We start from the raw sequence: 27,493 nt of genomic DNA, 5'->3' as shown, positions 1-27,493 counted from the left end.
CAAACTTAGACTCAAGGTTTGTCTTGTCAGCTAAGTGAATTGCCTTGTAGTCTGCAAGAATCTGAAAAAAAAAGTTAAAATAGTTTACACAAAAACTGTTGACTATACTTATGTTTCTCTTTCTGGACCAGTGTCAAGAAATCCGATTTTGTCAAGCTATCTTTTCTGGCAAAGCTTTTGCCCTTTGAAGCATATATGAAATATGTCTTTGGGTTTTCTCTTCCACAACTGCAGACGAAACAGACTTTACTTCAGCTTGCTGATGTGTGTAGCTCTGCACTATATCAGCAATGGGACAGTTGGATGTTGAGAAGGCGCCCTCATTGACCATCAATAGCATTGTTGCCAGAACTGCTCGTGTTTGAGAATGGATCAATCTCTGCAAAATATAATGTAAGTAACTTTGCAATATTCTATTACTAGTATATATCCTACTAAAACCATTGGAAGGTGGTACTTTATATATTCTCCTGTAGTAAGAGCCTGACCAATGGGACTATGGTTCGAATTGTTATTCTGACTATTGGTTGCTCCCATGTTGTGGTAGACCTTCTCCAGAAGTGAATGAGATTCATTCAGTCGGGTGCTCATGGTGAACAAAATGGACAGGACAGTACCATCTAGTTCTGCACTAACTGTCAAGCTGGGAAGAATTTCCCGTTGTCTTGTGCTTGCTGCTGTCCCAGCGGTTTGTTGAACAGACTTTTTTGTAGTCGTCTTTTTCGTTTTTTTGGATTGCTGCGTATTAGAAGACATGAATTGAGATATTTAAGGCTAATGAAAGAAATGGAAACAATGTGAATACTTTAATAATTAGAGTCGGGTTTCTTTAAAATAATAAAATAAATCAAAACATACGTAAAGGTGGAAAGTAAGGCACCAAAAGATTATTTTTCTGATGATGCTCTTTATAGCATTTTGCTCTCTATATTATACTTTTCTTTATAAGCCGACTTGGAAAGGCATTTGTAATAGCTTACATCCATTACAAAGATGTGAGAGATTATGGTTTAGTACATAATGTCTTGTCTCAATTGGGATGGGTTGAATGACTTTCAATTTGCTCCATTGATTCTATCAGTTTCTCAGGGTCAACGGTCATAAAATTATAATTTTGAATTTCCCTCGTTTTTTTTTTTAATTTTTTCTTTCTTCTTCTTTACTTCTTTCTTAATGTCTAACATGGTAAGCATCAACTCACATCAAAGTTTCAAGACCTAATAATCTTGTTGTTTTTATTCTAGCATGATACTCTATGCTTTAAAACACCAAGTCCTTCTTAACTGCCTCAAAAATAACAATAAAAAGATAATAAAAATATACTTGAATATTTATTCACGATTTATGTATTAATTATTCTGTTTAGATTTTTCTGGCCCATTAACAAAGACATATACCTTGGGAGGGTTTACAAAATGGTATGTTGTATAAATATTAATGTACACCTTCAAGATACAACTTGTATCTATTATTTTTCTTATGTATACCATACACTCTATAGTCACTGGTCTTTATCTTGGTCCTCTTTTTTTGATTATATACCAATTCTTATTCTCTACAGACAGACAAGTAAGTAAATAATCATTCTACTTCTTTGTATGTAATTCTAATGAAAAGAAATTATTTTATAGATAATATCTCCATTTCTCGCATGCTGCTTCTTCTATTGTATTAAATAATTGGTAAGCAAAAAATAGTCTGATACTCTTTATTTCATTCTAATAAAAGATTATATTTTATAGACAATGTTATTGTATTTTGTGTTTGTCAACTCTTCTGTTTTCTGAACTGTCTGGTAAGCAAACCATAGTCTTATTTACTTTGTATCATATTAACAAAAGTTATTATTTTTATAGACAATATTACTATAATTGAGACATTTAACTAAAACGTTGATATATCTATCTTTATGTTAAAGACATCTATCTGTTCTCATGTTTAACTTTATTGTAAGTACATTCATATTTTTTAAATAATCTGTCGCTCTCAAATAAATATATCTAGAACATTCTTTCTAATCCACCCTATAATTATTTTTTATAAAAGTAAACAAACAGGCCAAGAAGGCGTGCCGCAGCAAGCAATGGAATACAGTAGGGGTCGATTGCACCAGGGGTGGACCAATGGATGTTTGAAAGGAATAATATAATATGCACTAAAATAAATGACAGCATCGAGTGTGATGTTTCTACCCAATTGCAACAGAAGACAATCAGTGATGTAGACAAATAGAAATAGCTAGAAACAATAAGAAAGTTTTTTCAAACCAATAAAAACCTTTAAAATGACCCATAAACCTCTAAATGTTGACTAAATGTTGACTAAATCTCTTCTTTAACAACCCATATATAGTAATAAAAAGATGTTGAATGTTATGTGCTGTATTTAAAAAAACCCCAAAACCAATATAAAATGAAAAATCTGCGGTCTAATAAAAGTGTGTCTATATTTTCACAACTAAAATATATCACATAAAAGTATATCACACTTTTTCTTTTTGCATTCCTAAAATTCAGTATACTAATTGTATTCATTTAGCTGACGAACTTTAAAAAATTGGCATCATAAATTCTGATCGAATTCATGCTGAATTTTATTCATTCAGACAGTATTTGGTCAAGATTTAGTATACTGAATTGGCACTCCTTTTGCAGTGGCAAAGATGTCTGAGAGAGACTGAAGAGTGTGGACGCTGGTCTTTCTCTGGCCAATTGGCTCCTCTTGGACAAGTGTGTGTCCAAGGACGTCAAGGATGGGTTGCTTTTTCTATCCGGTCGGAAGCGGAAGGTCATTGCCCCTGGGGTGAACATGGTCCAGCATCAAGAGGAGTCGTCGGACAGCGAGTCTTTCTATTTGGACGATTGGGAAACGCAGTTCCTGGAGACTGATGCAGCAAATCTGGATTCCGATAGCGAGCTCGATGGGTATGACAGTGACGACACAGTTTACAACTATCATTACAACTATAAAGACTTTGCGTCCAGTCAACCCCTGAGAGCTCCTATCACCATCAATGGTCAGCTTATCCCGGCAATCTTTGACTTGGGTGCCAGTGTGTCCATCATCAGCAAGGCTTTGGCTCTTTGTCTCGGTTTGGTCCCTGTTGTAAATGAGTATTGACTACTACTGTAATTGAGAATAAGTCTGAAGGAAATAATATAAAGCCTCAGCTATTTCAGTCAAAGGTGTCTACCGATTACTTTATTATTTAACACACAGGTTTAGCATGCATGATAGTGATTATATTTCATATGATGATATCACCATAATATGAGATACTTCAGTGGATTATTATAAGCATAATTATAACTCATAAACACATTTACTTTCGATGTTAATACTTCATTGGGACTACACACATTTATATAATTAATTATGCATTAATTATCTCAAGATCACGTTGCTCTGATTAAGACTCAGATAGAATCCATTACCTGACCCCAGTCATATAATTTTCCCAATCCAAAATAATATAAATAGCAGTAGTAGTTTAGTGTAGGAACCTCATCAAACTTTGATACAAAATCTTTTCTCAATAAACAAAACCTACACAAGTTCTTACAAATCTTTATTTCTAATCTCAAATCTTCAATTCTTCCTCTTAAAAACTTCTTCAACTTCAACTACCACAACAGTATTTAAAAATGTTTTTATTGGTTGTTATAATAATAAAAGTCTTTTCTAAATATCATTGGCTAAATATCATTCAGATTATTTCATATCTTCATATTTAATACATAATTCATTGAACTTATCAAACATAAACTTACTGGAAGATTGTTGCTTCACATGGTTTTTCTATGTATGACTGACTTTCGGAAGAGATGTCTAGCTTTTGTGACATCTGGTAAGGTCAACATCACTTCATTTGAGTGAGCATATATGTTTGGCATACATCAAGTTCTTCTCATTTTGAGAGATAGACATCCTATCTAGATTTGCTTCTAAAGCTTATATAGAAAGATTTCCAGTCATTTTATCACATATAAAACATGTGCAAGGGTTAATAATTGCTTTGTTTTTTTCATGTTAAGTTAAGCCTTAAGATCCTGACTCATCATCCTAAAGTTATGTTTTAAAGTTATAGTTTTAATACAGACAATGTTTCTGGAATTAGGACAGCAAGAGCCTGTATTGCTTTATATTAGTTTACATGTCTTTTTTTGTTTTATTATTTCTTACATCTGTTGTATCCAACATAATCGTAGATTTAAATTAAAAGTACAGACACTCAATAAATACGTACATTGAGTTACCGACAACTAGTAACGATACTAAAAGATATACCTTCCCTTATACAAGGAAATTACGTAAAGAACATACTAAGACAAATACTAAGACTCTAGTCAATAACACTAAAAACATAAGAACTAAATCATAGAAGATAATGGTAGAGAAACAGACATTACATGATATCATCATATCATCACCAAGCTAAATACAATGTCTATATAAACGCACAATACTAATAGCAATAGAACAGCATCTCTTTTCTGATTCTTGCACTTCTTCTAATAAAACAAAGTCTCACCGTACTCTCGTCTGCACTCGTTTTATTTTATATCTTATTTTTACCTCATACATAACAACATCACAGTCTGAGATTGGCCCCTCACATGTGCGTCCATTTGTGACATTATATAGTTTGGTAATCTCCTGTTATAGAATCACTTGTTTCTTTTGTAGTGCTTCTTGGATTTTCTGCAAAATATGAAGCATCTCTTGCATATCTTTAAGTAACTAGATGATTTTTATACCTGTATTATTCATAATAATAATAATAAAACCAGATGTAAGGGTTTGTTTTGAAGAAAGGGAAAAGTAAAAGAAAAATTCACAAGTCATTATTAGCGTCATATATTTTCTACAAATGTATTGGTTAGTTCTTGATATGAAATATCAATATAGTAATTTTACAATAATAACATATGGTTCATCATTTTATTTTTTTTAGTATGCCTTTGAATTGTCTTTACAAATTTTATTCAAGTAACAAAAGCTTAGATATTTTCTTCCTTTTTATGTCTGACATCAAATATTTCTCAATTGCTCTATATACTTACCATAAATGTAATATCTATAGTTAAAATAGATATTTGTCTCTTCTGAGATCTAAATTTCAGTAGTTCACTTGCTTTTTATAACCAATTCAAAGAACAGAGATTTTCTTGTTTGAACTTAGATTTTTAGTGATTTTTTGATTATTATAGACTAGAAATGAAGTTACAAATTCGAAAAAGTCTACCTTTTTCCCATAGTATTTAAGAGTCTTCTGTTATAAACTTTTATTTCAATATCTGTATTCATATGCCTAATTAAGCTGCAAATAACCTAAACATGGTAAAGCTTGTAGGAAATTAAAAAAGTTGCCAGGTTTGCCAGATTTTCTTAAAAAACATAATAATTTTTTTCTTACAGTGTTATTCTTATCTAAAACCTATTCTTAAAAACTTAACAATCCCCAGTAGTATTGTGTCAAGTCTCAATCTGGTATTTCTTTTCTGGCACTTGTAACTAAGTCGCAGAATCAATACCACTGGGGATCGTCAAGTTTATAAATAGTTTTTAGATAAGAATAAAGATGCTTTTTATTAAATATATTTCTTGACTATTTATACAAAATAATAATTGATTTCTGGCTAAAAGAATAGCTACGATAATATGTCTTAGATGCCTGTTGTCCAGTAATATCTTCTACAAGTATATTCACCATCTTAAACATCTAAAACATATATGAAAGACTAATCGGCAAAGTCAAGATCTTTTATTCTAAAAAGTCAACTCTTACTAGTTATTTATAACTACCAATTTTGTTCACCAATGTCAACTCTGACAATTGATTCTGCGAAGTTACAAGTGACAGAAAAGAAATACCAGATTGAGACATGACATAAATCCAGTCATTTTCTACAAATTTGATAACAAAAACATAGTAACACAATCTCATATAAATCTGAGACAGCATGTAAAGTTCAAGCCCAACGGGGGGGTCGAACCCCCAACCTTGAGATTAAGAGTCTCACGCTCTACCGATTGAGCTAGCCGGGCTTATTTACTTTGTCACGTGTGTTATATATTAGTGTGTTTTTGGTAATGGATACCAGACAGTGGATTCCTTCAGTGGTTTGGTCTGGCAGTGAGCTGTGGCAGGCGGTACCAGACTTGTGGGCGTTGACGTCAATGGTGAGTCGACCAAGTGACATGTCTCGATGGACAAGAGTGGTCCCCCCAGGTTTCTTGGGAAATCTTGCTCCCAATACCCCTATACCCAAACTCCCCCAATATAATCCCGTTCCTTAAAATTAGAATACTCACCTACATTGTCACCTCAGAAACACCTGTCACCCACTAAATATTATATCTTTTTCCCTTAATTTCATACACTTCTTTATCAACGACATTTATTTACACTATTTTTTATTACATTTTATTAGATTCCATTATTATATTATTATTATATTTTTTTTACTTTACTTTACTACATCATTATTATATTATTACTTTACTTCTATTCTACCTCACTATATTTTTACTTTATCTTTATTCAATTATTATATTTTTACTATACTTTTATTTTACACTTTCTATAATTTTCTATTCTACTCCTACTATCAACATCAGTTACATATAGTAAAAATTTTCACTTGACTTTCTTTTCTTTTCCTCAAAAAATTATTTTAACTAAACATTTTTGTTTATAAAAGGAACAACTTTTTCAATCAATAAAATCATCATTCTATCCTTGATCTTATTTATTTTTGTCCATTATTATCATTATTATTCATTCATATACAGTATCCTTGTTCTTTGAAGTGTTGTCTGTTGATTTTGATATATTTCGTTTCTCTGTTTTCTATTTTCTATCTTTCTCAAACTTTGTCATTGTCACAATTTCTATTTTTATCTTCTCCCTATTTTTTCTACCTGTCTGTCACCAATTCTTACCTATCAAATTACTCATTCTTTTCCATTTTTATTGTATTCTTCTTCTTGTATTTCATAATTCACATTACATTTATTTGCCAAGTAATACTGTTACAATCCACAACAAACAAACACATCAAGTGTCAGTTTTGTCACATGTGTTGTAGGCATGTCCGGCTTTTGTCTATGTTGTGGTGTCTGGTACCAGAAGGTCAGTCTGCTTGGTAGGTTTGTCCGACAGTTTGTCATGACGTATCATCCCAGTTATGAGAGGCTGACATCAACGGTATGTTGATGTGATACTATGCCCTTGGTGGTAAGAGGAGAATTTTTCCACGCACAGGAAAAATCTTGTTTCCATTCCCTGTTCTTTCTACACACAATATTTTTTCCTTTTCTCTTGTTAACATATTTGTCTACATTGTACTCATTCAAAATCATGGTTCCCCATGCTAGTAACATTCTTCTTCTACAATGCAAATAATTCATCTTGCTGACATCTCTGCACAACATCAGTACCTTTATTATTATATTTTTTTACCGTATTTTTATTCATATATTTTATCTTTGCCGTATTGATTATTCATCATTCTATTTTTACTATCTTTATTTTTCCGAACTTCTATTATCAACTTAAAATCTTGTCAACTATAAGAAGAGAAGCAAACTTAACTCAATAAATCATTTAATTCAGTTTCAGTATCTTTTTCTTGTTTTCTTCTCTTTGTAGTCTATACCATCTTGCGATATAACATATTGGTTCCTTGCTTTTAGAAAGGTTGTTTGTTGGTTTTGGTCTCCTCATCAGTTATTACTTTTCTGTTTTGTCATTCTCTTTTCATATACCTTTCTCTCTCTCTCAATTTTAACAACAATTTTATTGGTTATTCTCTCTTTTCTTACCTGTCAACTATTGCTGTTTGCCGTCTTTCGCTGTATCCATCTTCTGTTCTATTCTATTATCATTGTATTTTATTTACCAAGTAATCCGTTACAATCTACAACAAACCTAACACATCACGCGTCAGCTTTTGATATGTAGTGTAATAATCTTGTTGGCCTCAGTCTAAAAACCAAATTCTACTAAGTTCAGACTTTCTTTTGAAAACCCCTTTTTAATTTTCTTCAAAATTTTAATTTCTTTCTTCTATTTTCACAAAATTGTCTTTTTCCAAAAACCGATTTTCAGAAAATTAAAATCTTTCCCCTTAATTTTTCTCAAAATTGTTTTCTTCCTTTTCTTTTTATTTTATTCCTGCGCACTAAATGTGACACTTCCTCTCAAACACTACTTTACTAAAATTGTTAACTGAATAGTTTTCCCTTTATTTATAACGTACTTCTTTCCAATATTTTTTTTTCTTGTAGTTATATATTATAACTTCATCTATTTTTTTTTATGACAAAATATTTATATAGTTATTTTTCTTTATATTTTTATTTACAATTATCTTATCGAGTTTTATCTAGCCTATTTTTGTTATATATTTTATCCATAAAATGATATAAATATCTCTCTAAAATCAATCAATAAACAACAGTCAATTTTTTTTGATACAAGTTTTCTTCAAGATGCTGTCTATTATCTCTGATCTCTCTTGTGAAATTTCTTCAGTTTTATTTTATTTTTCTGTCAAGTCTTCATAGAAGATTGAGCATCCCCTTTTATTTTATTATTTTGTCTCAATTTCTTCTATTATTTATCTGTTAGTAAATTTACCATAGTAAATTTCCCTTTATCTAAATCCTTTACTCTATTAAACATTTCTTTCTCATAGTTAACTCTTTAGAATTAGTATTATTTACTTCACTTTTTTTAGTTTAACTATTTCTGTAATCATTCAAATTATTTACACTCTTATCTTAGTGTTAGTTTCCCTTTTTATTTCTTTAACTGGTCTATTTGGTAACAAAGAGACTATTTTATCATCTTAATTTATCTGATATCAAACCCAAACCCTCAATTCCTCTTTTCAATTCCTCTTCTTATATATAATTATCTTTTCTTGTACATCTTCTACACACAACACTGCAAAAGGAGTGCCAATTCAGTATACTAAATCTTGACCAAATACTGTCTGAATGAATAAAATTCAGCATGAATTCGATCAGAATTTATGATGCCAATTTTTTAAAGTTCGTCAGCTAAATGAATACAATTAGTATACTGAATTTTAGGAATGCAAAAAGAAAAAGTGTGATATACTTTTATGTGATATATTTTAGTTGTGAAAATATAGACACACTTTTATTAGACCGCAGATTTTTCATTTTATATTGGTTTTGGGGTTTTTTTAAATACAGCACATAACATTCAACATCTTTTTATTACTATATATGGGTTGTTAAAGAAGAGATTTAGTCAACATTTAGTCAACATTTAGAGGTTTATGGGTCATTTTAAAGGTTTTTATTGGTTTGAAAAAACTTTCTTATTGTTTCTAGCTATTTCTATTTGTCTACATCACTGATTGTCTTCTGTTGCAATTGGGTAGAAACATCACACTCGATGCTGTCATTTATTTTAGTGCATATTATATTATTCCTTTCAAACATCCATTGGTCCACCCCTGGTGCAATCGACCCCTACTGTATTCCATTGCTTGCTGCGGCACGCCTTCTTGGCCTGTTTGTTTACTTTTATAAAAAATAATTATAGGGTGGATTAGAAAGAATGTTCTAGATATATTTATTTGAGAGCGACAGATTATTTAAAAAATATGAATGTACTTACAATAAAGTTAAATATGAGAACAGATAGATGTCTTTAACATAAAGATAGATATATCAACGTTTTAGTTAAATGTCTCAATTATAGTAATATTGTCTATAAAAATAATAACTTTTGTTAATATGATACAAAGTAAATAAGACTATGGTTTGCTTACCAGACAGTTCAGAAAACAGAAGAGTTGACAAACACAAAATACAATAACATTGTCTATAAAATATAATCTTTTATTAGAATGAAATAAAGAGTATCAGACTATTTTTTGCTTACCAATTATTTAATACAATAGAAGAAGCAGCATGCGAGAAATGGAGATATTATCTATAAAATAATTTCTTTTCATTAGAATTACATACAAAGAAGTAGAATGATTATTTACTTACTTGTCTGTCTGTAGAGAATAAGAATTGGTATATAATCAAAAAAAGAGGACCAAGATAAAGACCAGTGACTATAGAGTGTATGGTATACATAAGAAAAATAATAGATACAAGTTGTATCTTGAAGGTGTACATTAATATTTATACAACATACCATTTTGTAAACCCTCCCAAGGTATATGTCTTTGTTAATGGGCCAGAAAAATCTAAACAGAATAATTAATACATAAATCGTGAATAAATATTCAAGTATATTTTTATTATCTTTTTATTGTTATTTTTGAGGCAGTTAAGAAGGACTTGGTGTTTTAAAGCATAGAGTATCATGCTAGAATAAAAACAACAAGATTATTAGGTCTTGAAACTTTGATGTGAGTTGATGCTTACCATGTTAGACATTAAGAAAGAAGTAAAGAAGAAGAAAGAAAAAATTAAAAAAAAAAACGAGGGAAATTCAAAATTATAATTTTATGACCGTTGACCCTGAGAAACTGATAGAATCAATGGAGCAAATTGAAAGTCATTCAACCCATCCCAATTGAGACAAGACATTATGTACTAAACCATAATCTCTCACATCTTTGTAATGGATGTAAGCTATTACAAATGCCTTTCCAAGTCGGCTTATAAAGAAAAGTATAATATAGAGAGCAAAATGCTATAAAGAGCATCATCAGAAAAATAATCTTTTGGTGCCTTACTTTCCACCTTTACGTATGTTTTGATTTATTTTATTATTTTAAAGAAACCCGACTCTAATTATTAAAGTATTCACATTGTTTCCATTTCTTTCATTAGCCTTAAATATCTCAATTCATGTCTTCTAATACGCAGCAATCCAAAAAAACGAAAAAGACGACTACAAAAAAGTCTGTTCAACAAACCGCTGGGACAGCAGCAAGCACAAGACAACGGGAAATTCTTCCCAGCTTGACAGTTAGTGCAGAACTAGATGGTACTGTCCTGTCCATTTTGTTCACCATGAGCACCCGACTGAATGAATCTCATTCACTTCTGGAGAAGGTCTACCACAACATGGGAGCAACCAATAGTCAGAATAACAATTCGAACCATAGTCCCATTGGTCAGGCTCTTACTACAGGAGAATATATAAAGTACCACCTTCCAATGGTTTTAGTAGGATATATACTAGTAATAGAATATTGCAAAGTTACTTACATTATATTTTGCAGAGATTGATCCATTCTCAAACACGAGCAGTTCTGGCAACAATGCTATTGATGGTCAATGAGGGCGCCTTCTCAACATCCAACTGTCCCATTGCTGATATAGTGCAGAGCTACACACATCAGCAAGCTGAAGTAAAGTCTGTTTCGTCTGCAGTTGTGGAAGAGAAAACCCAAAGACATATTTCATATATGCTTCAAAGGGCAAAAGCTTTGCCAGAAAAGATAGCTTGACAAAATCGGATTTCTTGACACTGGTCCAGAAAGAGAAACATAAGTATAGTCAACAGTTTTTGTGTAAACTATTTTAACTTTTTTTTTCAGATTCTTGCAGACTACAAGGCAATTCACTTAGCTGACAAGACAAACCTTGAGTCTAAGTTTGATGAGACTGTCGTTGATCTTCTGGACTATGACATGTTATCTGATATTGAGTCAGATGAGGAGAGAAATAAAACTAGATATACTCCTAGAAATAGACATCCCTTGGTAAGGCTCTCATGATAAAAGTTATTTTTTTTAATACTTCTAACTCAAAAGTATTTATATTATAATGCAGGTGGATGAATACTTTACTGTTTTGAAGAAACAGAGACTTGCTAACAAGGGACCAGACGTCATTGGCAATTCTGTCTATCCAATTATTTTGAGAAACACCAAGTTATCAAATGAGAAAAAGGCACGTGTTGCTGCTTGGATTCACACACACCAACAATAAATTGTTATTTTGTTTACAAAGTGCATATATTACTTTAATGATTTTTATTGATTGTGTTGAATGATGTGGGGTGAAGTGGTAAAATATAATCGGACGGTATTGTCAAGATGAGAAGCAATTAATATATAAATAAAAGAAAAAAGAAAAAGACAAAATCAAAAATCAAAATAATAAATTATTATTTTATTTTATTTTATTTTATTTTAAAGCCAATTAATAAAAAAAATATATATACAAAGCAATTATTTAATTATATAGCCCTGATTGTTTTATCCTCGTTTTTTTTATTGGAAATTATAATACTGATATTAGCAAGAATATGTAATAAAGGCTAAGAAAATAGTAAATGTCGGGTATTAAATATACAAGTTTTTTTGTCTTTTATATTATTGATAAAAGCAAGAGAAATAAATAATGGTTTTTACTATTCGTTAATAGTTAAAAAAAACTGGTAATATAATTTACTATTGCTCTTTTAAATACTTAATAAAGAAGTAATGTTAAAACTAAATAAGAATACAAAGATAAATAAAGCTAAATCTTTTTACAGTCAAAAAAACTCATATTATAATTATTTATACTGGTAACCTAAATAGTTGCTATTTTTATTTGTTTTTATGTGACTACTTTTCTAGGCAGTGGGATAACCAGGTGCTTTTGCGTCCCACTCTGCATTTTATGCGTAGTCAACACAATGTATGAAGCATCCTCTTCCATAAATCCCTTGTCCCACAACTGCAGACCTTGATCAGCTAATAGCTGATGACTACTTGAATGGTAGGTGGGAAACCATTTAATGAATGCAAATGTTGACACTCTTTTGACTCTACTGATCTTGATGGTATGAGTAAATAAATACTCTATTTGACCAGGGAATTCAGATACATTGTCATTTGTTCTCTCAAGAAACAATACCCTCGCAAAAGATCTGCACTTCTTCTTTTCACCACTGCAGTACTCTTGCCCCAGCAACGAAATCTTCTTCACCTTTTGAATCCGATTGTTCACAAATACATCCTCACCAATTGGGATTCTCCTTACCACACAGAAGGAAACACTTGTACTCCGGTAAGCCTTGACATAGAATTCAAATAACCACTGATAGTGATCATCCTTCATCATAGTCAAAGGCTGCAACTTGATTGGTAATGTGGTCGGGGACAAGGCCTCACTTCCGGTGACATTGTACCATGGATTGGTAGCAGCTTGCTGGAACATTGCTAAGCTAAATGGCAACGCAGGAGGGTGGCCATCATCTAAATTCAAGGGAGAAGAGCTGTTGGAATTTGATTTTACTTGGACAACCCCCTTAAGGAACTCTATCAGTGGTGATGAAAGATTGATAGAATACGCTCGAAGAAAGTTACCAATGAATGCTTTCTCCAGGAAGACTCTCATGAAGGTGACCTCAAGACCATTGCGACGTTTTGTCTTGATGTTCTTCAACTTGCCATTGTATCTCTCGAAGCTATACAACCAGAATGCATACACCGGACCAAAGTTAAGCATCAACTCACACAACTGCATATGCAAGTGCATATTTGGCGTGATGCTGCCCTCTCCATAAAGAGTCTCACACTCTTTTCCGAATTCTCCAAGGAGCTGGTGTGTGCTGTCAATTTCTGAATATGTGACTGAAGGACTGGTCAACTTTTGGCATGCTTTTACAAAGAGAGTCCAGTTTTTGTAGTCGTCTTCAAGCAATGCGTCTTTTAGTACCACCAACAAATAAATCAGACATCACAATTGCCACTCGTCTGCCTTCATATATGGGAAACCAGATTCAATCTTTGTTGATAAAACAGCATACCCAGGAGGAACAAGAATACCATTGGCAAGACGTTGCATACGGACAAGAACAGCAGTTGGGAGATACCTCAGGTCTTTCCAAACACTGATCATACACTTTGCTGTCCCAAGAAACAAATTGTGCATGGGATCAACAATTGTGCATTGGACGGGATCAAAGTAGTGTAGGCAATGCAACTCAGAAAAACGGGTGCCATTCTGCTTCTCCAAAACAGCTCTCTCTGCATCAGATTCTGCGCAGAACCACATCTCAGCTTTTGTTGCATTTTCCTCTTTTGTTTGGGAGACCTAGTTCTCATGATCAAATCCAGAATAATTGATCTTACTTGTTCCAGCAACAACAGTGAAATGACGCTTGCATATGTGACAGGCGTTTGTACTTGCAAATCCTGTAAATCCAGCAGTCTTTCTTGCAGCAGGTATGTTGCAAGCAACACACATAAGAGCAGCACGGATACTAGTATCATTGGGGAACTCTGGAGTTTTCATAGTTATGCCACTGTATAACTCTACCAGCCCGTCTACCAGAGGTTTGAAGAAGTTGTTCATCTGGTCGATCTTTGCTTCCTTTGGACCAGGCATGACATCAACAAGGATAATGTTTTCTGGCTTCATTCTTTCTTCCCTAGGCAGGTTGTTTATTGACAGGTACAAGGTCCCACTTGCATGTGTACAACCCTCGAACAGTTGAAACCAATCCACATTCAATGCCAATATCAAAGAATGGTTGTGATTCACAAAAGGCTCGTCATCTTCATCAAGGAGCTCAGACCACATTGCACCATCATAGACGTCCAACAAGGTACTGTTTACGGTTTCCCTTGATCTCCATTGAACGATTTGATGCTCAAACCCAGGTTTGGTGAAATGCTGTGCCAATGCATTCTTGAGCAAGTTGTATGGGAAAACTATGAGAGGGACAGGGCGATCAGCTTCGGTGTCAGAGAAAAGAGAATTTCTGCAGTATGTTAGTGGTGTGGTTATGTATTTTTTGAATGTGCAATTTGGTTGGTGATTTCCTGGTAGGTAAATTGCAAAGCACTTGTTGCAGACGGTGTATTTGATGATGCTTTTTGTCATGAAATTGAAGCCGGTCATAGTCTTTAATGCATCAATGGTGAGTGGGAGATCGGTATCCTTATCAAAGGCAACAAGAAGATGGTGGAAGAATTTCAACATAGCAGTTCCACCTGCTTGAACCAAGTAAAATGCCTGAAAGATAACGCCAAATAGAGCCATGAATTGGCTTGTTTGAGACATTTCATGAATTTTCAAAGAAGCAACTACAAAGGCAAGTATTTCTGTTAATTATTTGTAACACAATTTATATATATTTCTTTTTTAAATGTATGCATACCGGAAGCAACTATGTCTTCAAAATCTTCAACACCAGCAACCTCAACTTCACTCTCATCTTCAGACTCATCGCTTGAATCAGAATTGTCATTGTCAGAAGCCAATGATGTTGTCTCAACATCAGACTCTTCGAATTGAAAAATCTCGTCTTCTCTCAAAAAAGGTACACTCTGTATGGTAGTTTTGGCTGATACAATAGAATAATTGTTTTCATCTATAGTAAAACCAGACTATTAGCTATCTAAATTATGATTTATTAAAAAGAAATTTTATACTCACAATCAATTGATGTTTCAGATACATCTACCATCTCAACATCTGTCTCTTCTTTGACAACTTCTGTATTAACTGATAATTAACAAAAAAAAATATTAGATTACAATTTATCCAGTAATGCATGTACTACTCAAATGTCATTTACCTCGATTTTTTGGGCCAATGTCTAATAACTTATCAGCATTATTATGATGCTTAAAGGTCTGTGCATTTTGCAAAATTCCGCCAATTGCATTTTTGGTACATGATAAACATGTACACATAACAGTGTAGGTTTTAGTTGTAGAATTCATAACAGTAAGAATAATATTAATAATAATAAAATAATAAAGAGGTGTATACTATATTTTATTTTCATCTTTTATATGTCTCTTATTTTTGTCATTAATAATGAGTTGATATATCTTGTTCACTATGTTGTTTACTACATTGAGCTTACCGTCCCTATTAGTAAGAATTACAAATGGATTTTGATACAGCAATCTTTTCTTAAAAAAAGTGTGCCTGATTATTAATGGGGCTTCAATTTAATAATCACTGATATCATGACGTAGTTTTTCTCTTTCGCGTTTTTTTAACATGACATCAATTCTCGCTCATTTTGGTAAGTGGCCTTTTTGGATTTTCTTTTTCTTATATTTTTTATGACATCAATTCTTGCTCTTTTTTTCAATTTTTTTTGATATACTTTCTTATTAAAAATAAGTCATATATCATACATTATTATATTCTAATAAAAATTGGTATTTTTTGCGATGCAATAAAAATATTATTGAGTCTAAATTAGGTACATCTGTAACAACAAGTTTTTCCTTCCAGAAAAATAATTAAATACTACATTTAACATTTAATATTTTATTTTTATTTTTTATTTTTCTGCCAAGTCAATTGAAACATATATTCTTTAAGACAATTGTGCGATTTATTACCTAATTAATAAATATTTGTGTTTGTATCTGTGTTTATTTAATATAATCAGAAAAAATTGCGAATTCACATCTCAAGAAAAAATATATTGAAAAATGATGGTGTTTGAAATATTTTTCCAAATTTTGCCAAAATTCAAAAAATAAAATTCGACCAAATCCACCCTCCTTTTGCAGTGATTTGATCACAATAGCCAACAAAAAAATAGTTGTTTTTTATTTTATTACTCACAACAGCTGTCTGAGTTTAATATATCACAAAAGAAATAAATTACAAGTGTGTGCTTACTAAAACAGATTTAAAACACTCTAAACACAGTAAAGCATGTAGAAGATTAAAAAATCTGCAAGACATCACCAGATTTTCTTCAAAAAACTGGTCAAGATTTCCTACAGTGTTTTGTTTAATTATTGAAAATATATATAAAAAACTGTATATCTATTTGTTTGTGCTGATAAAAATTAAATGTTACATGTATATGGCAACTATAAAAAATGAGCCCAATTTGTCATAATTTCTCTCCAATTTTTTAGTGTTTAAAATGTCTCAAACATTGCATATCTCAATTTTCTTATCTGGCTGTTATAGCAATTTGATTTGATTTTGTCATAACATAACACCTACTTTAATAAAAATAAAGATAATGAGAAGTCAAATTTTTAGGATATGAAATAAAAACAATATAAATTAAAATTAAAATTAAAATTAAAATTAAAATATAAAAATATAATTGGGAGTTTGAGACTTTGTGACTGATCAAAAAGGTTGAAATCGATTGAAAAAGGGAATAGTACTGCGGCCAATAAAAATTACAACGCATTGCGTCTAATCATCTAGTTAGCTGAATAGCGCAGAGGAAGCGCGTTGGGCCCATAACCCAAAGGTCGGAGGATCGAAACCTCCTTCAGCTACATTTTTTGTAGCGCCCAAAACCTTGTGAATTTGTCAAGTCTCGATCTGGTATTTCTTTTCTGGCACTTGTAACTAAGTCGCAGAATCAATACCACTGGGGATTGTCAAGTTTATGAATAGTTTTTAGATAAGAATAAAGATACTTTTTATTAAATATATTTTTGACTATTTATACAAATTGATACTTGATTTCTGGCTAAAAGAATAGCTACATTAATATGTCTTAAATGCTAGTTATCCAGTAATATCTTCTACAAGTATATTCACCATCTTAAACATCTAAAACATATATAAAAAACTAATACACAATGACAAGATGTCTTACCCTAAAAGTCAACCATTATTGATTGCTTGTGAATTCTGATTTTGATTACTAATGTCAACTCTGACAAATTAATTGTTGGGTATTTGTCATTCCCAATCTGGCTTGGTTGTCAAGTGTTGATCTAGTATTTTTTTCTGGCACTTGTAACTGGTAGCAGTAATTCCCCAATCAGAAAAGCAAGCCACATATTTATTTTCATTTGTTTCATTTGGGCAAATTTTTTTTTTTTTGGAGCCAGGAAGAAAAAGCTCAGGATTTTATTAAAGGTCTCTGATTGAATAGGAAAAGAGAAAATTAAAATATTTGTTTGTAAGATTTTGTAGCTTATATGATGTTTTTGTTTTTGTTTGGTTTTTTTAAAAAAAAGTGGAGGAGTTATGGAGAGTCCAGCTCTAGTTCAGAGCAGAGATGAGAAATTGACTTTTGCGCAGTGTGGAGCACTGCAGAGAAAAGGAAAGAAACAGAGTTAAAGTGGAAAGATGAGTGGTGATCCCAAATAGCCAGGATAGCTAGGCCAAAGATGGAGGAAGCAGGGATTGCAGAGTTAAGCATGGGGGGGGGAAGACAAAGAATTGGAAAGCATTTGAGAGGACAGAGGGCAGAGAGACAGTGCCAAAGAATTCCAACCAAATGCCTGTCCACACAGCAGATTTCAATGTGCACGCAAGAAGAAAATGTTCTTGCGTCTCAATAGACACCTGGCAAATAGTGCAGAGAGGAGAAGAGACAGTGGATGACATGATGCAGTACAGAAGTGCTTAGCACGAAAGCTTATTGTGCAACCTGAGAAACCAGACATTCCAAGCCCAGTGAGGGAGGGCAAAAGACCAGAAGGAGCAAAGTTGTTGTGAGATGAGAAGAGGGTGGATGAGAGCAGGCAGAATGGTAGGAGCACGTGGAGAGCCAGGACCAGGTCTGACTGAGAAGTTGGGCTGACAGAAGTGGCTGAAGGTCAATGGACAACCTGTTGCGAATAGGAAGATCTGGCTATTGGAATGCCAGTACAAAAGAAGGAATGCATGCTCAAAAGAGAATGGGATGCAAGACCATTGTATGATTGCGAATTCTGTTGAGGATGTGATTAAGTGTGACAGAATGGGGTAGAGAACAAGAGGGAGTGATTGGTGTGAGTATATCCAAATTGGACTCGATTTGATATAGATGGTGGCCTCGCAAATCATGCCAAGCAGGTCGATATGGAGGGTGAGAGGGCATACTGGATATCATAGAAGACAACAGCAGGATAAGACAACTGAAAAGGTTGAGCATCACTTTGTCAAAGTTTTGGGGAAGAGTATCTATAGCCTTCAGAACCAGATGCAGCAGGGAATCAAGGGTTCAATAGTTGCGAGAATGACAGTCCAGAAAGAGTAAGAGAAAAAGAGAATCAATGGTAGGGACGTTGGAGCAAAGAAGAGTAGAGAACCATTGGGGAACAAGACCATGAGGCAGTAGAGGATTATGGATAAAGGGCTTCAGCCAGCAAAGTTAGAGAGCACATTGCTGTATACCAGGATCCAAGATACCAAGGCCACCCTGCAGTTGGAGCAAGCAGAGAGTGTCAAAAGCAATGGGAGGAAAAGAGTTGACACGGAAGAACCCATGCATGATGGAGCGAACTTGTACAAGGAAGGCAGAAGGGAATAAAACCATATGAAGGACGTGCCATAGTTGAGAAAGTACAAGAGAGTTCATCATGGTTGCCCATCCACAAAAGGAAAGAGATCGTGATCCATGAATACTGCAAAAGGTCTCAATTTTTGACAGGAGGGTGGTCCTGTAGGAGTCTCGTTGAGTGATAGAGAAAAATAATGGAAAACCAAGATATCAGAGAGAGGTAGCTGACATACGATCATGCCAATCAGTGACATTGTATGTACAAAGGAAAGTATTCCAGTTGGGGAGTGGCGATCCTGAAAGGGAGAAGGCTTGAGTCTTGTGCATATTTATACGAGTGTTAGATGCAGCAGCATATGTGTTGAGATGGTGGTGAAGTTGAGACATGTGATCCGTGTCCAGAAGAAACACCAGCAGATCATCAGCATAAGCCAGCAGTTTGACAGGAGGTAAAGAGAAAAGAGTGAGAGAGACAGAAGGGAGGACACCGAGGAGCAGAGGATTGTGTATCACATGGCAAAGCAAAGGCTTAAAAGCTAGGTTGAAGAGAATTGGTGAGAGAGGATCCCCTTGTTGAAGGCCACAGGCTTGTGTAAGAGGGCGTGAGAGAAAGCCATTGACGTTAATCTGTAGCTGTGTAAAGAAAAATAGAGAAGGGACAGAATTAACAATGGAAGGAGGGAAGCAGAAATGAGTGAGCACTGAACGAAAATACTCTGGGTGTACTTGGTCATAGACCTTTTTCTGGTCCAAGAGCAAGCCAATCCCTGAGGATCCATCCTTCGCGGCTTGTGCCATGAACAAACGAGTCAACATTCCATTATCAGCTATAAATCTACCTTGAACAAAACCAGGTTGATACAGGGTGATAAGTGTGGTAACAGCAGAAATCATATGAGCATTCATAAGACAGATAAACACTTTTGCATTGGTATTAATCAAGACAATGGGACGCCAGTTCTTCAGAGAACTAAGATCGCCTTTTTTGGCAACAAGCAGATGCAAGTGGACTGCCAAAAAGGAGGAAAGATTCCCTTCAACAAGGCATCATTATATATCCAGGAAATGAGGTCGCCACATACAGAATGGGCGAGAATGAGGCAGAGAATCTTGAATGGCAAACCATCTGGGCCCGGGCTACTAGAGCAGGGAGAGTGGGCAGCGCCTAACCAAATTGTGTCAAGAGCAAATGGTTGAGTCATATAGTCCTGTGCAAGTTCTGGCAAATGGAGATCTGAAGGCAAATGAGAGAGCAACTTATCCACAGCAGAGTGATTTATAGGATCAGGGGTGTACAAGCCTTCATTGAAGACTGCTGCTGCCTCAGTCATGGCGTCAGGTGTGGTGCAAATGTCGTTTGTAACAGGGTGACAGAGGCTTGCAATGGCTTTGCAGGATTGGCGAATGACAATAGTGCGTTTGAGGTATCCTGCAGAAGTCTCACCCTTTTCCCACCAGTGTTTTCCAGTTTTAAGAGCCATAATCTCAACCCATTCAAGTTGGACTTGCTGCAACAATTGTTCCACAATTGGGAGTTGGAAGTTCTGGGCAGGTTGGTGGCAGAAATGGTGAATGAGTCGGTCCTGTCGTTTTTGTAGGCGTGTTTCCAGGTCGTTCAGAGAGGGGCGAAGGTGGCAAGAGAAATATTTAACAAAACAAATGACTTCAAGCTTAATCGCATCCCATTGGGCTTGAGGAGAAAGATCAGCACGAAGGGCAGGAATGAGGGTGGAGAGAAGAGTGTTGAGATTGGTACAGAACAAAAGTGATTGTGCTAGACAAAGGTTAGCATGTCAAAGTCTCTTACCAGAAGACTTGGTTGAAGGGAGGGACAGACTGACTGCAACCAGACAATGATCAGATCAATTCTAGTGAATATAGCTCACTTGTGGGTCTGTAGTGCGAGGGTGAAGGTCTGAGAACACAAAGATGTAGTCAATGGTAGTGGAAGACAGGGATTGGTAGAACGTAGGCAGTGGGTGCTGGCCACGAAGAGTGATACAGTCAGTCATATTGATATCTATAAACTGTAGCCAGTCAGCTGGAGCACGACGTCCGAGAGCATAGTGTGAGTGAATTGCATGATTAAAATTGCTCAATAGAATAAAGTTTGAAGTATTGGGAGGGATGAAGTCAGAAGTGGACAGCAAAGAGGCAAGAAAACAATAACGTAGAGTTTGGGAAGTAGACACATAGATGACGCCTATCCTGAAGGGCAAAAAATTATTATCCACATGTGTGATAGTTGTCGTGATACACCTTGTTGTGGGGAGAAAATAAAGCAAAATATAATATAGACAAAAGAATTCGTGAGAACTTGTGTAGGTTGTTTATTTCAAAAGAAAAGTAAAGAATGATAAAATTCGATTGTCTTTCTACACGGAACTATCTACTGATATTTATATGTTTTTCTAATTTGTAATTCAGTGTGTGCTTAAGTAATTTTTATCATGATGAGTCATCTTCCAGGAGTATTGTTCTTCTGGAAAGATCCGGAAAGACCAATTGATATGATACTTCTCCAGTCAGATCAGTCCAAGAGTTTTGGTAAAGAAGAGCATTTATGCTATTGGTAATATTTTAGTATTCCGACCCAGATACTTGGGTAATGTTTCATAATATTAGATAGTTGTAGTTGTAGTCTCTCAATTAAGTATTTGTATAATAAAAGAAATATGTAGATGAAATATAATGATGCTATATATATAATGTATATGTATTTGTATATCCCATGTCATGGTGATAATAATAAATAATCAATTATGTGTATAATGATCTGTGTATTAGATAATATCATAAAGGGAGATCCATTTGACTGGAATAGCTGAGGATATTATTTTATCCTTCAGTCTTACTCTCAGATTCAGCAGTAATCAATACTCATTCACAACACACCTGCCACATGGTTTAAATAGAGGGTCAGTGAAGATAATGTGAGGGGAAAGGCATACAACACCGCAGTGTGGAGACCATAATAATGAAGAGGACCGAAATTGTTGGTCAAAGGTAGAATGAAACATAGATGATGAGGCATAGGTTTCTTGCAGGACTAAAATATCAATTCCTTGCGAGTGTAAATGACATATAAAAAAGGAGCGTGATTCAGAGTGTCCAACTTTGGGTAGACCCCTACAATTCATAGTGCCTATTTTAATCATTGGTTAATGTTGAGATCTGCGCTGAGGGCTTTTATGGTTTGTAGGTGAGTAAAGCAAGGAGGAGAGAGAGATGTATTGTGGTCTGTTGGATGTGCCAGCCGGAAAAAACAGAAATGAGTGTGGCAAGAGGCAGACTGGAGTTGGAGAGCCCAAGCATCATCTCTATCCATGAGATTAGTTATCATTCTGTTGTCTATCCCTTTGTCCAAGCCATGCGTGGGGGTGTTGACAGAACAGCTTCAAGGACGAGGGCCAGAGGACATGGGCATCTCAGTTGGTGTTGGTAGAGTAAAGAGGGTCTTTGTGGGAGACAGCTTAGACAACTCACGCAAAGCAGGTTGACAACTGTTGTGCTTGAAGGCCTCTGATCCTCCATAGACAAGTGAGAGCTCAGTGGGAATCAAAGGCTTGGGTGCAATGATGGGGCGATCGAGCTTTGAATTGTGGCTGGGGTGGCAGGAGCGCTTGTTGGACGTCTTGGAAGGATTGGTAATGTATAGACAATTGGCTTGTAAGTGACTGGTCTTGTTGCATCCAAAACACATTCAGGTTTTTTCTGGGCGTTTGGTGCATTTTGCAACGTCGTGCCTAATTTCCTTACAGTAGGTGCAGTGGGAGCCCATGGAAGGCCACTTACCAAGAATCTTTTGTATATCGTTGTATGCAATTTGGTATGTCAGAGAATCTGATGGCACATCGTCAGTAGGTGTATTGGCGAGGACAACATAGCCAGAACCGTCAAAAAACCCATATGATTCATGAATGGTAATCTCCCGCACTTTGCCAAAAGCAGACATACATTTGACAAGTTGTGTAGCCAGATCATGATAAGGAACACAAGGAAGCTTGGTTAGAAAAACATGGCAAACAATTGTGCCAATGCAAACAACAGCTTGAGTGGGGAAAGACGAATCACTGACTACCAAAGGTTGAGAGCACACTCACTCGCAGTCAGCACTGGTAGATAGATGGAGTTCACATATATCAGGGGAAGACTGTGAGCCAAGAGTGATGCCCATGTTAATCTCGCAAGGATAAGCTGAGAGAAGAGCTCTCCAGAAAGGGTCAAACTTGGGCAAGGATTTGGGTAGGACAGTGAAAAAAACTGAAAACTTAGAGGACCCTACACGCCAGGTACGTGGGGTCGTGTTATTCGTAGAGCTGAAGATAACACGAGATTGTTTTTCGAGAAATGGAAGTGCGTTCTGAGTAGCTACTTGTGAGTAAAGAGGTGTCGAAGAGGGTGAGATTGGTGCGAATAAGGTTGGCAATGGTGGATGTTGTAAATGAGTATTGACTACTGTTGTAATTGAGAATAAGTCTGAAGGAAATAATATAAGGCCTCAGCTATTCCAGTCAAAGGTGTCTACTGATTACTTTATTATTTAACACACAGGTTTAGCATGCATGATAGTGATTATATTTCATATGATGATATCACCATAATATGGGATACAGCAGTGGATTATTATAAGCATAATTATAACTCATAAACACATTTATTTTCGATGTTAATACTTCATTGGGACTACACACATTTATATAATTAATCATACATTAATTATCCCAAGATCACGTTGCTCTGATTAAGGCTCAGATAGGATCGATTACCTGACCCCAGTCATATAATTTTCCCAATCCAAAACAATATAAATAGCAGTAGTAGTTCAGTGTAGGAACCTGGTCAAACTTTGATACAAAATCTTTCTCAATAAACAAAACCTACACAAGTTCTCACGAATCTTCATTCCTAATTTCAAATCTTCAATTCTTCCTCTTAAAAACTTCTTCAACTTCAACCACCACAACAGTGGAGATGAGCCAGTGGTAGAGGGGTTTTTGACCCTTGATGGTTCCAGGGTGTTAGTGGAAAGAGCCATGGGCAAACTTTTATTATGTGCTTACCCCTTAATATTTTTTTCCAAACACACTTTTTTTTACCAAATCTCAAAATGTCAACCTTTAATATTGCTGCTAATTATGACAATCGTATAATTCCAGATTATACAGAAGCTGTCGACTCCTTTGACCTTTTATCTGAAGATGAATTTACAAATTGGTTAAATGATATAGCTAAAAAACATGCCAATTGGATTTACCATCAATCTTATGGTCATAAGAAGAACATAGTCTTTGTTGGGAAGCCTCTTGAAAATACTCTCAAAGTAAAGACAGTAGTTTACTTGTGTGATCATGCTGGAAAACCACAAGTGAAAAAAACTTCTCAGCCTGCTCAGAAACATGTCAGAACAACCAAGTCCATCAAGATTGGTTGTCTTGCTAGTATCTATAAGCATACTATGACTGATGGTACTGTTTATATCAAATACAACTGGCAGCACCCAAATCATGATTCGTTTAGGATTGAAGAGATCAGTTTGTTAAGAGTGCCAGATGAATTAAAACAATGGGTAGAAGGGCTTGTCAGCCAAAACATGGATTGGAAATCCATCAAAAACATGCTTAGAATGAGTGAAGACAGACTTCTTGAAGTAAATATTATGTAGTATTTTTTGAGACACTTTCCTTATTTAAAATTACATAGCTTGAACAAGCTGGCAATAGATCTTTTTTCCCTTCTTCTCTTCTCATTGATTATCAATATGTGAGAAATGTTGTCAATGCTGAAATAATGAAACTCTCAAGAAAACATGTGGATCATTATGAAAGTGTCAAACTGTGGGTTCAAGAGTTGAATGAAAGTGAAATTACTACTCTTTTTACAGTTCATAAGAATGTTCTCTTCCTTGTTTCATGGGTTTCTGAGTGGCAGAAAGGAATAAATAACATGCATTATTTATATTTTATTCTATACATCTATTTATACATCTTATTATTGTATTAGTTTCTGGAGAATTCAGAAGAGTAGTGCATTGACTCAACATACAAAACAAGCAAGTCATTCAATACTGTAGCTGGTAAAGAACCTGAAGATTGCTTTGTGTTTACAATTACTGTGCGAAATCCTATCACTAATAAGGGATTGCCTGTCTGCTTCTTTATAACTGATCATGAATATACCTCAACCTTGAGTCAATGGTTAACATGGGTAAAGAACACCTTTACATTAAAGATGAAAAGAATAATAATTGACTGCAGCCCTATCAAAATTAGTGCAATTGAAGAAGTCTTTGGCAATAGTGTTAATATCCTGTTATGTCATTGACATATTAAAAGAGCATGGGAAGTTAATGTAAAGAAGCATATAAATAGTATATTTATTTAAAATTGTGTATATCTCATATAATACTATAATATAGGTTAAAGTGCAAAACTCAACACATGCTTCAAACATAGCTCATAACAGTGTTTGTGCTGTATTAAGTAATATGATACATACAACAACTTCTGTTGCCTATGATACATTGTATAATGAACTTCTTGTGAAATCTGGGAAATACAAGGACTTTATTTTGTACTTTAACAGAATGTAGGTGCCAAAAAAAGAATTATGGTGCAAAGCATAGAGATTGGTATGAAACTTTATTGATTATTAGCCCATTTCTAATATGTAATATAAACAATAGGCTGCAACCTTTCACACAAATAATTTGATAGAGTCTTATCACAATCAGCTGAAGACTTTCTATCTTGGACGTGCAAGATCTCTTCGAGTAGATAGACTTATTTATCTTCTGGCCAAAGTCTTGACTCTTAACTACAGATAAGAGAACGTCAAGACGTTATATAGATTCCAATCAGTATGTCTTACACGCCAAGAAGAGCAAAAAAGGCGAAATGTATACATGTTAGATAGCAATACTGCTATGGAAATGGTTGAGAAATTGAGTGATACTGCATTCACTTGCAAATCATTCACAGTTGATTTTGCTATATACAACATTGAGCTACAGAATAGTTTTCTGCAAAACTGCACTTGCCCTGATACTTCCAAGCTTTGCAAGCATATCTTTCTCATCAATTGTATGCTAGACATTTCCTACTTTTTGCGCCAAAGTCTTTTCTTCTCCTCCTCTGCTGTCCATGTATCTAATACTGATACTAAAGCAGTAGTTGACACTTCTCTTCTTTCTGACGAGATAGAAGCTGATATCATGAAGTATCGTCAATTATACTCTGTTGAACTTGATAGCAAGATAGCTGAGTACAAGGGAATCCCAGAAGACATAAGCCAGTTCTTAGATATGTTGAAGTTTGCATACAACAAGCTAAAAGAACATGGCTCCCCATCTCAATCCCGTCCACCTCAACAAACATATTTTTTTTATTATCAATTATCAATTATATATTATCAACTACTATTTTTTTTATTTTTTTTTAATTGGTATTTTTTTTAAAATTGTCTTTATAAAAAAAATCAAAATCAAAGAATCTTTTAAGCTGTGACTTTCTTTTCTGATTGGGGAATTAATAGTACTCCAAGAAGATGAAGAAGGAGTATGAAAACCACTGGCATTTGAATCCAAGAAACTTTCTAGTGCTGAACGTTCCTACCCAGCCCAAGAATGTGAACTCTTAGGAATACTGCATGCACTATGTATCTGGCACTGTATGATTGAAGGGAAACCATTTACTGTTTTTAATGACCACCTGCCCCCCAAGTACTTCCATAGCCAAATCAAACCAACCCCTCAATTAATAAGATGGATTTCCGAATTCGAGTTGTACAACCCCATTATTCAATACAAATCTGGCAAAGACAACAGTGTCCCAGATATACTTTCTCGAATGGACAGTCCCAAATTTGATGTATCTACAATTGAGTCTATGGAGTCAGAGTATCTGTACATCATGCCTAAATCACAGACTTCAGATTGGTGCAAATACTATGCTTGCATAGAAGATGAGTGGCCAGAAGACATAAAAGAGTTGCTACACAGACAATGCAAGAAATTCGTGGTTCATAATCAGAAGGTTTTCCGCTTGTTTAAGATTGATGACACATTTCAAGAAATCTGTTTTGCTCTGTTTACCAAGCATACCAATCTGGTAAACAGTTTCCACAATGAGTTTGGACATGCTGGTGAGACAACAGTTTATGACTTGATGAAGAAACGTTGGTCGTGGCCAGGAATGCAAACACAGATCCAAGAATGGCTTGCAAAGGGCCCCCATGTCAATTAGCATCCAATGCCAAGCAAAATATCTATCATGCACCCATGGAACCCCTAGATATTCCCCCTCCATTTTCCCGCTGGCATCTAGATTTCAT

At 34.6% G+C, this 27,493-nt stretch overlaps 11 protein-coding genes and 2 non-coding genes across 13 annotated transcripts; 6 read left to right on the top strand and 7 right to left on the bottom strand.

The window, feature by feature from the left end:
• Window positions 1–151: 151 nt before the first annotated feature.
• Window positions 152–756, bottom strand: PHYBLDRAFT_169900 (hypothetical protein; the record flags this gene model as incomplete). The annotated part of the gene is made up of 2 exons (XM_018436200.1): window positions 152–379; window positions 421–756. 2 exons carry the CDS (start codon window positions 754–756, stop codon window positions 152–154), a joined length of 564 nt encoding a protein of 187 aa, XP_018290031.1.
• Window positions 757–1,020: 264 nt separating this feature from the next.
• On the top strand, window positions 1,021–2,135 carry PHYBLDRAFT_169899 (hypothetical protein; the record flags this gene model as incomplete). The annotated part of the gene is made up of 5 exons (XM_018436199.1): window positions 1,021–1,090; window positions 1,367–1,418; window positions 1,502–1,569; window positions 1,743–1,795; window positions 2,058–2,135. The coding sequence occupies 5 exons, from the start codon at window positions 1,021–1,023 to the stop codon at window positions 2,133–2,135; spliced, it is 321 nt and encodes a 106-aa protein (XP_018290030.1).
• A 673-nt stretch (window positions 2,136–2,808) lies between these two features.
• Window positions 2,809–3,120, top strand: PHYBLDRAFT_146970 (hypothetical protein; the record flags this gene model as incomplete). The annotated part of the gene is made up of 1 exon (XM_018431771.1): window positions 2,809–3,120. One exon carries the CDS (start codon window positions 2,809–2,811, stop codon window positions 3,118–3,120), a length of 312 nt encoding a protein of 103 aa, XP_018290029.1.
• A 2,855-nt stretch (window positions 3,121–5,975) lies between these two features.
• PHYBLDRAFT_t166 lies at window positions 5,976–6,048 on the bottom strand. Its single transcript has one exon. It is a non-coding gene; the product is annotated as a tRNA-Lys (tRNA).
• A 28-nt stretch (window positions 6,049–6,076) lies between these two features.
• On the bottom strand, window positions 6,077–7,173 carry PHYBLDRAFT_146969 (hypothetical protein; the record flags this gene model as incomplete). Its single annotated transcript, XM_018431770.1, has 2 exons — window positions 6,077–6,262; window positions 7,054–7,173. 2 exons carry the CDS (start codon window positions 7,171–7,173, stop codon window positions 6,077–6,079), a joined length of 306 nt encoding a protein of 101 aa, XP_018290028.1.
• Window positions 7,174–7,188: 15 nt separating this feature from the next.
• Window positions 7,189–8,765, bottom strand: PHYBLDRAFT_68728 (hypothetical protein; the record flags this gene model as incomplete). The annotated part of the gene is made up of 4 exons (XM_018442002.1): window positions 7,189–7,393; window positions 7,828–7,880; window positions 8,645–8,708; window positions 8,731–8,765. 4 exons carry the CDS (start codon window positions 8,763–8,765, stop codon window positions 7,189–7,191), a joined length of 357 nt encoding a protein of 118 aa, XP_018290027.1.
• Window positions 8,766–9,472: 707 nt separating this feature from the next.
• On the bottom strand, window positions 9,473–10,587 carry PHYBLDRAFT_169897 (hypothetical protein; the record flags this gene model as incomplete). The annotated part of the gene is made up of 5 exons (XM_018436198.1): window positions 9,473–9,550; window positions 9,813–9,865; window positions 10,039–10,106; window positions 10,190–10,241; window positions 10,518–10,587. 5 exons carry the CDS (start codon window positions 10,585–10,587, stop codon window positions 9,473–9,475), a joined length of 321 nt encoding a protein of 106 aa, XP_018290026.1.
• A 264-nt stretch (window positions 10,588–10,851) lies between these two features.
• Window positions 10,852–11,940, top strand: PHYBLDRAFT_146968 (hypothetical protein; the record flags this gene model as incomplete). The annotated part of the gene is made up of 5 exons (XM_018431769.1): window positions 10,852–11,166; window positions 11,229–11,357; window positions 11,426–11,479; window positions 11,547–11,711; window positions 11,782–11,940. 5 exons carry the CDS (start codon window positions 10,852–10,854, stop codon window positions 11,938–11,940), a joined length of 822 nt encoding a protein of 273 aa, XP_018290025.1.
• A 5,207-nt stretch (window positions 11,941–17,147) lies between these two features.
• Window positions 17,148–17,219, top strand: PHYBLDRAFT_t168. The gene has a single exon. It is a non-coding gene; the product is annotated as a tRNA-Met (tRNA).
• A 1,505-nt stretch (window positions 17,220–18,724) lies between these two features.
• On the top strand, window positions 18,725–19,134 carry PHYBLDRAFT_169894 (hypothetical protein; the record flags this gene model as incomplete). Its single annotated transcript, XM_018436197.1, has 2 exons — window positions 18,725–18,915; window positions 19,017–19,134. The coding sequence occupies 2 exons, from the start codon at window positions 18,725–18,727 to the stop codon at window positions 19,132–19,134; spliced, it is 309 nt and encodes a 102-aa protein (XP_018290024.1).
• A 1,896-nt stretch (window positions 19,135–21,030) lies between these two features.
• PHYBLDRAFT_169893 (hypothetical protein) lies at window positions 21,031–22,302 on the bottom strand (the record flags this gene model as incomplete). Its single annotated transcript, XM_018436196.1, has 2 exons — window positions 21,031–21,370; window positions 22,058–22,302. 2 exons carry the CDS (start codon window positions 22,300–22,302, stop codon window positions 21,031–21,033), a joined length of 585 nt encoding a protein of 194 aa, XP_018290023.1.
• Window positions 22,303–22,559: 257 nt separating this feature from the next.
• PHYBLDRAFT_187472 (hypothetical protein) lies at window positions 22,560–24,130 on the bottom strand (the record flags this gene model as incomplete). Its single annotated transcript, XM_018439386.1, has 4 exons — window positions 23,711–24,130; window positions 23,266–23,641; window positions 22,958–23,235; window positions 22,560–22,828 (listed from the first exon to the last, which is right to left on the bottom strand). The coding sequence occupies exons 1-4, from the start codon at window positions 23,727–23,729 to the stop codon at window positions 22,560–22,562; spliced, it is 942 nt and encodes a 313-aa protein (XP_018290022.1). The 5' UTR covers window positions 23,730–24,130.
• Window positions 24,131–24,272: 142 nt separating this feature from the next.
• PHYBLDRAFT_169891 (hypothetical protein) lies at window positions 24,273–26,618 on the top strand (the record flags this gene model as incomplete). The annotated part of the gene is made up of 5 exons (XM_018436195.1): window positions 24,273–24,812; window positions 24,866–25,022; window positions 25,236–25,369; window positions 25,581–25,750; window positions 26,012–26,618. 5 exons carry the CDS (start codon window positions 24,273–24,275, stop codon window positions 26,616–26,618), a joined length of 1,608 nt encoding a protein of 535 aa, XP_018290021.1.
• Between the last annotated feature and the right edge of the window lie 875 nt (window positions 26,619–27,493).

This window comes from Phycomyces blakesleeanus (genome assembly GCF_001638985.1).
Source record: "Phycomyces blakesleeanus NRRL 1555(-) unplaced genomic scaffold PHYBLscaffold_14, whole genome shotgun sequence".
Classification (NCBI taxonomy): domain Eukaryota; kingdom Fungi; phylum Mucoromycota; class Mucoromycetes; order Mucorales; family Phycomycetaceae; genus Phycomyces; species Phycomyces blakesleeanus.
Note: the sequence above shows the minus strand (reverse complement) of the source record. Positions and strands in the feature narration are given on the sequence as shown.